We start from the raw sequence: 12,121 nt of genomic DNA on the forward strand, positions 1-12,121 counted from the left end.
CCCTGCCCCCTCGTGCTCAGCACCCACTGCCAGGGCACCCACAGCCTCTGTCACACCAGAAGTCCCCTCCCATGACACCCAGTCCCTGCCCAAGGCCCTCACGGTGATGAGGGGGGTGGAGAGCGCCCCCCCCCCCCCCCAGGCTCAGATGTGGGGCACCAGTAGCACCAGAGCAGGGGGTAACTGGGAGAAGGGCTGCGCACCACACAGGATGAGGCAGAGAAATGGAAGGGGGGGGGGTGTCCCTGGGGAGGGAGCAGGGAAAAGGATGGTGACATTGTCCCTGTGCTGGGATGCTGGTGCAGCAGCTGGGAGAGGAAAAATCCACAAAAGGGGGATGGGGGGGAGGGGGGGAAGTGAGGGAGGGGGGAGGGGGGGAAATCTACTCCCCCCCCACCTCACCCAGGCCTTCCCCCACCCTGCACCAAAAATATGGAACCAGGCTGAGAAAGTAGGTATTAAAAAATACACACATCACTTTGTGATCTTTATTCTCTTTAGTAAATCACCCACACGGGGGCTTCAGTTGAAGTGACCAGTTTGAACTGAAAAATACAAGATCTGGACTGCATAGAAAAAAAAATAGACCAAAAAAAAAAACCCAAACCCCAACCCCCAAAAACCAAAAGCAGAAGATACTTACAGCGTGCAAGGAGGGCGGGGGGGGGACGGGACGGGGGATGGGGGGGGGGCAGGACCTGCGCTAGGGGCCCATGGGGAGAGAGGGGGCACAGATGGAGAACGTAAAATAAGGGGGGGGGGGCCCCCTCCGGGGCACCTCTGGGCCCATGGCAGAGAGCAGCGGAGGGTGGGCAAGGAAATGAGAGAACTACAGGACGGCGTGGGGTTTTTGTTTTTATATACAAGACACATTTATCCATTAAATTTAGAACACGGTACAAAAAAACACTTCAACTAATTCATCTTACAATGCTGTTCATATCAATTACTGTTCTTAATCCTAATAATAAGGGGGTTTGCTGTAGGCGACTCGCAGCTTCCACTCCTTTGGATCCAAGAGGTTGTGGGGCAGCAGGAGATGGGGGGAGAGGAAGGGGAAGAAAAAAAAAAAAAAAAAAAAAGGAGTAAAAACCAAAAAAGGCCCCTACGGCAAACGGTTGAGAATCTGAATGCAGAGAAAGGAGGAGAAAAAAAAAAAAAGAAAAAAAGAAAAAATACAAATTCTATATTACATACAACAGGAAAGGTGGCTGAAGACAGACAATGCAGAGCCGCCTGCCGGCCCGCCCTGCCCTCCCGGGGGGCTGCGGGGCCCAGGCGCGACCCCCCGGCAGGGCGCTCTCCTCCCCGGGCTCCTTCGGCGTCAGGTTCGGTGGGATTCTCTTCTGGAAGCAAGTGGTGGTGGGCGAGGGCTGTCCCCGGCCTCAGTTGGCGCCCCAGCTGTAGCTGTTGTAGGCAGACTTGTTGGCCTGGGATTTCTGGGGGATGGAGCTGCCTTGGCTGCGCTGCCCGGAGCCGCTCTGCGGGGAGGAGGCGAGAAGGAGAAGCGGCCGGTTACCGAGGGGGGGAACCGGTGGTGCCGCCGCCGCCTGCGGGGGTCCCAACCCCGTGGCTCGACCGCAGGCACCGCCGTCCCCACGGGATGGCTCCGGCTCCTCGGCTGCTCGCTGACCCGCCTCAGCGCCACCGGCACCGGGGCGCACGCTGCCTCCTGCGACCCTCGTGCCACACCGGCTGCCCCCCAGCAGCCCCAGCACCCTCCCTCCGCTCTGCGCCTTCCTCCAGACCAGCACCGTGCCCGGAGCGCAGGCAGCGAGGGCCCTGGCAGCTCTGCGGGGAGGGGGGGAAAGGGGGGTGGGGGTGGGGGGGAAGGGTCCGAGCAGGGGGGTGTGTGTCTGCGCGCGCGGGTGTGTGTGTGTGCACATACTGACTGAGGGCCTCTCTCCTCGCCTCGCGGGGCCACGGGGGGGGGGAGAAGGAAGGGGCTACGTGAGCCTGGGGGGCCTTAGGGGCGGGGGGAGACCCCAGGGCAAGTGCAATGCATTATCAGAGAGGTTCATTACCTGGTCTTCCTGCTGGCGTTGGCAGCACAGTATCATCTGCAAATATGGAAGCTGTTGCAGTACCAGGATATGTAAAATAAAGGGACAAACTATGACAATAGAAATCCACGGTTAGACCTGCAAGCTACGGCGGGGTCATGGCTGTGGTGAGGAACCCCTTCGCTGCTGGCCTGCGGAGCCCCCGCTCCGAGGACGGGGGAGCTGAGGGCGTACCAGGCGTGTCTGCGGGAAGGGGCACGACCCCACCGTACCTGGTATGGGCCGGCACCAAGGGGGCTGTGCCGAGACCCCCCCAGCGGAGCGCACCCCGGGGCCTTCCTCACCTCATCCTCTTATCGGCCCTGTGTGTATGTGCAGGTGTGAGCGTGTGCGTGTCACCGCGTGTCCGCATGTGTCCGCCGCAGGGCGTGAAGGAGGGAGGGAGAGGGGGGCCGGGGTGGGGGGTGGGGGGGAGCAAGAGCCCTAGGAGATACCCCAGCAAGGGCCGGGGAGCCGGGGGGGTCACTTACCTGCCCGTCCTGCTGCAGGTGGTGGTGGAGGATCTGCGAGTGGGGCTGCTGATGCGGGGTCAGGATGTGCATGAAAGGGGTGGGGGGGTACGCCGCCGCCGTCGCAGGGTTGATGGGGCCGCCGCTGCCCAGCGCTGAAGGCAGGTTGAAGGAGGCTGCCGGGGTTCCAGTGTGAAATCCCTGCTTCTCGAAGGATTGCTGGGGAGGAGACGCCAACGGCGGAGTAAGGGGCTGGGGGCCGGGTGGTGCTCCCCTGCCCCTGCCCAGCTCTACAGGTCACAGGCCCCAGCGTCAGCGCATGGCAGAGATTCTGCCTGTTCTCGGCACCTGTGGCTCGCTCTGGGCTTGCAGTTGCTCTAAGCTGGGAAGGGTTAATAAATCCCTTCCCTTCTCCCTGGCTGGCTGCTCCCAGGGGGAGAGGCCTGGCTGCCGGGCAGGCTCTCTCAGAGCTGCCTTTTCGCTCCCCAGTGTGAAGCGGCTGTGAAGCAGCGCCTTCCTGGAGCGCGCCCCAGGCACTAACCTGAGTTTTGGAGTAGACAGAGCCCGAGATGTCCGGCACTCCTGTATTACTGGATGTCACAGATACACCTGGGGAGAAGGAAAGGCAAGCGAGCGTTAGGGCAGCGGCCCTGGGTTCAGCAAGAGCCAGCGTCAGGGGGTGCAGAGCTCTAGCGGGCGGCAGCCACGTGAGGTTCAGAGACGGACATCGCCCTGGGAAGCGGCGTCTTGGCAAGGCCAAGCTGCAAAGCAGCCGTACGAGCTGAAGTCGTTCCACTCTGACCACAAGCGGTTCATCTGAACGCCTCCAGAAACATATTTAGGGGCCTGCTGCCACCCAGAGAAACGCATTCTTGAAGAGCCCAGAAAATAGGAACCCTGAGAAGTAGCTGGAGGGATGCAGCAGGAAAACTTCCAGCACAACATGGTAGCAAGAACAACTTGCGAGCTCCTCCGATATAAACTGGGCAACTGCACGTCAAGGTGACTCTGGCACGGTTGGTGCGACGACTGGCAATGCTGGCACACAACCTGCGTTTGGTGCTGGCTGTTTCTGAAAGGTGGTGGCACAGAGAAAAACCTCAGCAATCGTGTAAGGCCCAGAAAAAGTGCTGAAATGCAAGAGGCTTGAAGGACTCGGTACCAGGTGAGCCAGTACAGAGCTGCAGTATCTTCGCCAAGAGAAAAAAACCCAGCGTGTTGAAGGGCTGTGACGTAGCGAAGAAAGGCACAACAGGATTTTTTAAAGGCTGGAAGAGGACCCAGATGCAGGCCCCAGACATTAACCAGTGAAACCCAGTACTGAGACAAGCTGCAGGTTCACAATCTTCTTGCATCTTTGAATCAAAGAGGACCCTTCTCCAGAATGCCCGTGCCTGCCAAACACAGGGGGTCAAGCAAGTTCCCAGGCTCAAATCTGGAATAATTATGGTTCTACTGATCACATACAGGCAGTAAACCACCGAACCAAACCCCAAACAATTCAGCAGCGTGAGCTCTCTGACGTGAATCCAAGGCCCCAGCCACCTGACTGCTGGCCACAGAGGGGGTGAAGTGCTCCGTACTCCTTAAACCCGCTCCAGACCTGGATGCAGAACAAGCCAGGGCCTTTCCAAGGAGAATCAAATGACCTGCGAGTTGCACCGTGGCCGTTTTCCTCCCTTACTGCTGGAAACAGTAAGACAGCAGCCCCCTTGCTGCTCAGTGAGATTGTGAACAAACCCCGCCACTGTCGGCGTCACCTGCTGAGAAGGACGCTCCGTCGGGTCCCTTACCAGTGCTGTATCCGTGAGAGCCGTAGCCGCTGGGCTGCTGAAAAGGGGTGGCTGATGCGTTGACGCTGACATTCACACCATGCTGCTTGGAAGAGGTAGGAGCAACCTACAGAAAGAAGAGCAGCAGAGTGAGGAGAGGCTTTGCCGCATTCCCCTCCTGCCCAAATCCCAGGCCCTGCCTCTGGGAGACTCACAGGGAACACGGCGGGCCCATACTGGAAGGTGCTGGGGAGCCCTGGTACCCCTGTGTAGTAGGGCAGACTGGTGTAACTGTAGCCAGGAGGCAGCGCCGGGTTCAGGAACGTCTGCTGCGTGGTGTGGTGAGTCTGGGTCTGGCTCTGCTGAGGCTGGGCCAAAGTTGTTGCAGGAGCGGGGGAAGAGGCATCGCCTCGGCCGAATTTTGTTAAGTCACCTGGAACAGAGAGATGAAAGGAGATGATGGAGGAACAGCCCTGTCAGATCCCAGCCCATTCCAGCTCAGCCCACAGGTGACCCAGCCTTCTGATCAATGGTGCCTTGAATCACCCCCCCTCCTACAGCTATTAAGGACCAGCCCCAAAGCTCTCAGATCCTGGCACGCTGATAAGGCTAAGCTGTTAATTGCTCTCCTTGTCCCTGAGAGGACTTCAGCAGGGCAGGGAAACCCACAGCAGCCTAAGCTACAGCGCTGCACTGCCTGCCAGTCAGCCTGCCACCTCCCTGAGCCTCCTCCTGCATCAGCAGCAGGTCTGAACTCAACCCCACTCCCTCCAGAGCCAGACCCGAGGCCAGGGCAGCGGCCGGGGGGTCCTGTCCCAACCCCCCTCCCTCCAGAGCCAGACCAGAGGCCAGGGGGGTCCTGTCCCAACCCCCCTCCCTCCAGAGCCAGACCCGAGGCCAGGGCAGCAGCCAGGGGGGTCCTGTCCCATGGGCAAACAGCTCCTCATTGAAGAGGAGAGTCAAGTATCTTCCAGGTGAGGATGTGTGAATGGCCCCTTTTTACAGCAGGGCTCATGCCTCCCTCTCTCTTGCTGGTGGCGCTAAATCAAAAACTGCCGCAGAGGCTCAGCAGCCCGCAAAACTGGGAAATAATATCACAAAACTGGGAAATATCGCTTCCTCCCTTCCCAGTCTGGGCACTGCACCAGGGCCTGGCTGCAGGGCTCGGGGAAGCTCCCTTTGCTGCTCTTCACGAGCACCTGCTCGGCTCTTCCATGTAAACACTCCCCCTATTCAGAGCTCTCACAGTAAGCCAGTGAAATTCTCAGTGCTGCCCCAGCTCACAAGCGAGTCCAGGATAGCCACAGACGTTAATTACCACCAGTGCCAACTTGGCAAATTATGCAGGCAGCAGTGCCTGCGCTCTGAGCTGGGATTTCAGCCTCAGCACGCCGGGCAAAAGCACTTGTGCACAAACAGGCTCCTGCTGAAGCAGGGGGGAAGCGGTGCTGGAAAAAAGAGTGATCTGCAAAGTGTGACAATTCCTAAAACATGTGAAAGTTCTGCACAACTGCTGCCCGCTGTGAATCCGCAGCGTGAATAAAGGCACCTACCAACTTCAGTGCGAGATCAGCCGCCCAGCGGGCATCACATTCGAATCTGACAGGTCCTAAATGCCCAGTTTGCTTTCTCCATGAGACAAACCCCCTCATTTCCCCAGATTGTGTTTATTTGTATTTTTACCTTAAGTGCTTGAGCAGCACTGCTTAACCCCTGCCTCACCACGACCTGAAAAGCAGTTCCCCAGTTTTACACCTCATAGATTCTTTCAGCCTGTCCTTGCTCCCTTTCCTTGTCCACCTCCTCCGGGTAACACGCCTCGACACAACCAGATGATCAACAGGAAGAATTTAGCTGCTGAGAAGCATGCTCCACACCAGGTGCAGGCACAACTCCAGCGGACGACGGCACAAGCAACTAGTTATACTAGTTACACCTTACTAGTTGTAAGCAGCAGCGCAAACACACGACGGGATACACGATGTTTTTTCCCTACCAGAGTACGGATTGCTGCTCAGGCTGCCATCTCTTCCAGTCAGTGGGGTGGTGGGCGTAGGGAATGGGATGCTGTAGTAATCCTGAGGGATAAACCCAAAAAAGTTTTATGAGCTCTGTCCAAAGATGTAAAGCAGTATCTTTCGGAAAAGAGGAATTTTGGACTGCAGCCGCTAGATATGTTGGGAGTATTGCAGTTCCATCAGCCACACGGAGGCTGATCGCAGTGTACAGCAACCCCAGGTTTTTGTAGCATGCACCATCCCCCTTGTCTGGCTATTAGAAGAACCAGATAAGGTCTACTGGTATGCAGTCCTTACGCTGCCTGGGCTTCCCCCTCTGCTCTACCACAGAATGTCCTGTTGCTAAATAAACCCCATTGTCATAAAAGTAAGTAGTCGCTGCCTCTTGCAAGGATGAGAGGCAAATATCTACAACGGCTCATCACACCAGTGCCCGGCGAAAGAGCTCTGCCTGCCGCAGCTCTCACGTTTCCCCAGCCCCACCATCGATACCGCTGTCTGAATAATTAACTCTTAACTCCAAGGAGCAGCTGATGAACTCCTGGCTGCTGCCACAGAGAGGCACATCCCCTTAGCATCCTATTTTCCCAGCTCTTCTGGACCACTTCCCAGCCTGCCCCCTCCGTCTGCCCAAAGCCCGCAGCATCAGCGAGGAGCTCGTCAGTTTTCAGTACTCACCAACGGGAATCTCGTCTGGAGCATTTGCAAGTCATCATATCCATACACCTGTGGCTAGAAAAAGAGCAGGAGATGATGTGAGGGACACAGACCAGATAAAGACACTTATAAACGTTTAGATAAGTGTGAGACAAAGGCAGAAACAATCAGTGGCTAAACAATTACCTAGGAGCAAGCAGCCATCACTCACTACCCCAAGACTGACACTGCCAAGAGTGGTTTTATGAGCTGCTCAAATGAAGCAAGCACCGATGCCTAGCACCTGCTCTGGACCACAAAGGCACTCAGTAGTTTTCCTCTAGAAATTATTCCAACACCAAACATTCGTCCTCACCTTCAGAAGAGGGCCGCGACACACCGCTAGACTCGGTGGCCATCGCCACCCTTGTTCTGACTACTCGGCCTTTGCCATACCGCGCTGCCGATACAGCTCTACGCTTTCATGAGCCCCAGAGGCTGGGGGGTGGGGGTGCCTGCAGAGAACAGGCAGAGTCTGCTCTGGGGTGCCCAGAATTACAGACATTTACTCCCACGGGCACATGGATTTTGTCTGCTGCTGTTTTATGGAAAACAGCAGGTCCAAACTCCTCCCATCCAAGGCAGTCCCACTGGGCTTATGTTGCAGGTTTTGGTTTCTCCGCTACATGACATCCCTCCCTGCCAGCTAGGAGGGATCCCGTGGCATGATAACTGCAAAGAGCTGGTCAGCCCACTCACCGGATACGCATGTAGCAACCCTGGAGCCATGATGTACGGATTAGGCAACAACGGTGGGACTCCAGGAGGGAGATTGGGAGGGGCTTTTCCTGAAAAAAGGCAGAGAAAGGAAAAGTTCCACAGTGAAGCAAACAGCAGCACACTGCCTCTTAGCCCCTACACCCTCCTCCTATTTAGCAGGACCAGGGAAAATACCTGATGTTGTCGCAACGGAGCTGCGAGTCGAGGCCGTCACCGTGGAATTACTGCTGAGGCTGAGGCCCAGGCTGCTGACACTGCTGAGACTGGATGAAACGCTGACAACTGGCGGGGCGGCTGACACTGTGCTGGAGGAGGTGGAGAAAGTGCTAGCAGAAGAATGGAGGCTGGCTTCACTCTCCACGCTTGTGTGCTAGGGAAGGAGGAAAGGAAGAGAGTTAGGGGAGCAGGCAAACGTAACCCAGTGCAGAAAAACTGCGGGACGCTGTCTAGGCAAAATCTTGTGTGGCTCTGCCTCCACCCGGATGCTCCTGAGAGCCTGCAATGAACTCGGCTGCTGCAGGCTACAAAGAAACCTGCTTTGCATCTGGCTGAGGTCCAGAGTCCTGAGAGCAGCCAATTCCTAATGCTTCCAAGCCTCTTGCGCGGCTGTGTCCCAACATGTCTGTCTGCTGGGAGAAGCGGGGCTGAATGCCGCATTTGCGGCGGGGAGATTTATTCTGCTGCAGAAGCCAATACCCCGTGACTCCGTGCTGCAGGAGCTCCGGCAGTACACACGTTTGAAAAGTGACACTCCATCAGCTACCAGTTTGCTCCCACATCTGGTTGCAACTCAGCAAGAGCTGCTACAGGTTCGAAAGAAGCCGCTGCTAGGTCCGAAACAGGCAGGGCATCAAAAGCCTCGAGCCAGAGCTGCACGGATGGTATTCCAACATAACCCCCTGTCCTCTCTCTCCACACAACATCCGAACTCCAGCAGGACAACCTGGCAGCTCCTGTCACAGCTGCAGACCCCGCTGACCACGCACCCCAGGTCAGGCACACTGGCAGAGCTCTCCAAGCCGAGCAGGAATTGGGGCACACAGCGCGACGACGCGCACCCAGACTCACCAGAAGAGTTGAAGTTGATGTTCGCCCAGAGGATGTGGATGAGGACAGACTGTTCTGCTGGGTGGGTAACGTACTGCGGAAGGAGGAATAAAAGGTGGTTAGAGAGTCACCCCTGGTAGCATCAGGCTACCAGGAATTTCTATTATTTCTACCAGGAATTGGTACCAGGCTACCAATTCCATTCCAGATCCCATTCCCCGTCTACTCAGGTGGGATGAGTCTTCCTCACCGCCTGTGACAGGCTTTGGTGGTTACTGTAGATCCCTCCTAGCTCTGCTGCTCTAGAAACCCACCCCCCACGCTTGCTCACCTGCTGAGCTGGGCGGTGGTTGTACTGGGGAGTTCCTCGCTGTGGCTCAGGCTGCTCAGAGCTGTCGAGTGTTGGCTGGCTGTCGTCAGCAAGGACGATGCAGACACCCCGTCGTTGAGAGGCGCGATACTGGGAGCAGAGGGGGAATCTGATTTCACTGCGGGGCCTGTAGCACCTGCAAACAAAAGCTTTGGGTGAGGGGCGGCTACCACCAGCTCCTGGAGGGCAACTCAGTGGCGAGGATCAGCAAAGGCTCAGCTAGAGGAGCAGGGAGATCTGAGGCTTCCCTCACCGCTACCAACCAGTTACATGCTTGTGACACAGCGCGATTGTGTTCTGTGCCTCACTTTACCCCACCACCACCACCGGCTCTGTAAAGAGCTTTAAGACCTACAGATGAGGTGCCTTTTACAAACAAGTCACAGTAAATTAATGTCATCAGGGAGTGACTCATCAAAGATCCATCAGCAGAAAGCTGAACATTTCGAGGCAAGCAAATAATCTGAATGGCAGCAATTAGTCCAGCAGGGAAAGCACAGATAAAGCTTTTCATCCAAAGGGAAGAATATGAACAGTTACAAGAGACTCGGGACACCCACCGCACTGACAGACTCTTTCTTACCTTCAACAGCCTGCGCGGTTTGTAATGGCGTGGGTTGTACAGAACTGAAACCATTCTGAGGAAGAAATAAAAAAAGAATACTGGGCATTGCAGCTGCTCGTTTCCAGAGGCGGATCTAGCATCAGCCTCCTCCCACACTCCCTCCCGAGTTGTGAAAAAGGCCCCGTGTCACCAGACGGCACCGGGGTCAGTCTTGAGCTCAACTAGCCCAGTGCCAGCGTGACCCTCGAGCGCTTATTTGAGCAAGCGGTCCAAGAGGTTTCTCTGCTGCTGGTGGTTAGGCGAGCTCAGCACCCTCAACCCAAGCTCGTTAGCCAAAACTGATGTTACTGAACTTGTGTGCAGCAGGCCAGAACCAAATCCTTAAGACAAAACTAAATCCTTAGCCTGATCGCCACCCTGCAGCAGGGTAATTATGCGTGACACGACACATGGCCCGCCGTCAACTTAACCGCTGTTAACCCCACTGGCCCAGCCCCAGGTAAGTAACGTAACTAAGGGCTCTGGTAGCAGCCGCCAGAAAGCTCTCACGAAAGCCCATGAGCCACGTGGGTGAGGCTGGAGGATCACAGAAACACTTAATCAACCACTCTGCTCCCCCCAGGACAGCGCCGCTAGGCTTACTCAGCACAAAGAGCCAACCAAGCCGTTTTCCTACCTTCGCCTGGGTCAGATCTTTCTGGGGCGAGGACGAGATTGAGTTTGGGTATCGCCTCGTCTGGGTGGATCTCTGTTCGTACAGTGGTCCCTGAGCGCTGTTCTGGGAGGTAAACGTTGCTGTCTGTATTGTGCCGCTCTGGTAACCAGACTCCTGGCTTTGATTGGACGAAATTGTGGATGAGGATTCACTACAAAGTGAAGAAATGGAGGGGAAAAGCCTTTACATTTTCCTCCGAAACAGTCCTGCTGTGAGCTGCTGACCCAGACTGTAGGCTCTACACTTCCAGAGTCCCAAGCATCAGCATCAAAGCACCACCCAAAGCAAACCAAGCAGAGAAACGTACGCAGACAAGGGCTAACCCAAGCGCAGGAGGATGCTGGCACCAAGCTGCAGCCTTCCCTCACACACTGCGGTGCTCTAGGTGACACCTCACAAACTGCCACCCACCACCCAGGTCCCAGCACTCAAGGGACCAGCCAGATGCTAAGGGTCAGCCCAAAAGACGACAGAGGCGCTTCGCTTTGGCGAGGCATCATCGCCACAGAAGTGCCTGCTCCACTGCATCCCTGTTCGCCAAGTGAAAAGCGGAACAGAGCACATGGAATCCCATCACCAGGGACAAGGAGGAGTTGCGCTGGCAACTCCCCTCCTGTGTTTCCAGCAACACAGTTTCACGGCAGCAGGGAACATCTGTTTTCTGTGTAAGTGCCACAGGCCAGTCAGGCACGGAGCTGCCTGAACCAGTCTGCAAAACTTACGCTTTGCTGTCGCATACGTTGTCCCCCCTTTGTGACCACGGCAGAGTCAGAAAGGGTCTACTAGTATGCAGCCTAACTTCAGTCCCCGGGACCAGCTGCCTCCCAAAGCTCGCTAGCCACCCCCTTCCCAGCGCCGCGTCCTCACCTAGCCGTGCTGGTGTACAGGCTGCTTTGAGGTTGGCTAACGGCAGCGCTCGTTGTGGGCGTCGATTCGTACTCGGCGAGAACAGGCTCCGAACCAAACTGTAACGCCCCGAACTGCAGGTTTAGCCCTGAGATATCCGCCGAGCCAGGCATCTCCACCGCGAGCGCAGGGATCTGCCAAGGAGGAACAACAGAAAGGGTCAGGCGCTCCCTCCATCGGGCAGAAAACTACTTCAGTATCCGCGTTGCCCAGCACACGATGGGATTTCCAGGCTCGCATCCTCTGAATGACACTGTCCCACCCAGGCAGGCGTGTTTTCTCTGCCACCCTCAAGCCCACCCAACGCTAACTGCAGGAAGGCCAAGCCCAGCCCTTCCCTCCCCAGCCCAAATGGATTTTTCTACAGCTCTGCCACACCGACTCCTTCCGCACCTTTGATGTTAACGATGCTTTTTTCTTTTGCTGCTTCAGCTTCTGCTGTGCTGGCTGGGGACTGGAGGACTGGTTGTCCGAGGACCCTGGGGACATCTGGGGAACAGGATTGGTTTTGCTGGGCAGCGGTGAGGAAGGGGGTGCCGGCATGGTTGTGGAGGCGGTCACCACAGGCTGCTTCTCCTGCATGAACACTTCTATCATGGTCGAAGTTGACGTGAAGGCTTGACGCTTGGTGAAGGGACTATGCACCGAAGAGTCTGTTGGATTCTTGAGATCTACCGGGGGAGAAAGAGTTGAGTTAGCAGGATTTGTTTCCTTAAAAAACTAAGTCAAGTTCTGACACTTGGCAGCATCGAGAAAAAGAAAATCATTTCACACTATGACTCCTCCTGGAGCCTGTTAAA

At 56.3% G+C, this 12,121-nt stretch overlaps 1 protein-coding gene and 1 non-coding gene across 14 annotated transcripts in view; both read right to left on the minus strand.

The window, feature by feature from the left end:
* Nucleotides 1-474: 474 nt before the first annotated feature.
* Nucleotides 475-12,121, minus strand: part of UBAP2L (ubiquitin associated protein 2 like) — a 30,839-nt gene continuing 19,192 nt past the window's right edge. For 7 of the 13 annotated variants that reach the window (XM_055791852.1, XM_055791847.1, XM_055791846.1 and 4 more), the window contains 16 exons: nt 11,715-11,992; nt 11,283-11,455; nt 10,377-10,566; nt 9,719-9,773; nt 9,097-9,271; nt 8,787-8,859; nt 7,893-8,088; nt 7,698-7,786; nt 6,981-7,034; nt 6,281-6,362; nt 4,500-4,717; nt 4,306-4,411; nt 3,054-3,121; nt 2,534-2,731; nt 2,025-2,075; nt 475-1,481 (listed from right to left, as the gene is read on the minus strand). In XM_055791852.1, the coding sequence (XP_055647827.1) occupies nt 1,386-1,481; nt 2,025-2,075; nt 2,534-2,731; nt 3,054-3,121; nt 4,306-4,411; nt 4,500-4,717; nt 6,281-6,362; nt 6,981-7,034; nt 7,698-7,786; nt 7,893-8,088; nt 8,787-8,859; nt 9,097-9,271; nt 9,719-9,773; nt 10,377-10,566; nt 11,283-11,455; nt 11,715-11,992 (2,102 nt within the window). In that variant the 3' untranslated portion in view covers nt 475-1,385. The remainder of the gene's footprint in view (nt 1,482-2,024; nt 2,076-2,533; nt 2,732-3,053; nt 3,122-4,305; nt 4,412-4,499; nt 4,718-6,280; nt 6,363-6,980; nt 7,035-7,697; nt 7,787-7,892; nt 8,089-8,786; nt 8,860-9,096; nt 9,272-9,718; nt 9,774-10,376; nt 10,567-11,282; nt 11,456-11,714; nt 11,993-12,121) is intronic. The other 6 variants (XM_055791854.1, XM_055791851.1, XM_055791849.1 and 3 more) reach the window with 2 other exon arrangements.
* On the minus strand, nt 6,457-6,592 carry LOC114011869 (small nucleolar RNA SNORA58). Its single transcript, XR_003553988.1, has one exon. It is a non-coding gene; the product is annotated as a small nucleolar RNA SNORA58 (small nucleolar RNA).

Source organism: Falco peregrinus, chromosome 19, assembly GCF_023634155.1.
Source record: "Falco peregrinus isolate bFalPer1 chromosome 19, bFalPer1.pri, whole genome shotgun sequence".
NCBI lineage: Eukaryota > Metazoa > Chordata > Aves > Falconiformes > Falconidae > Falco > Falco peregrinus.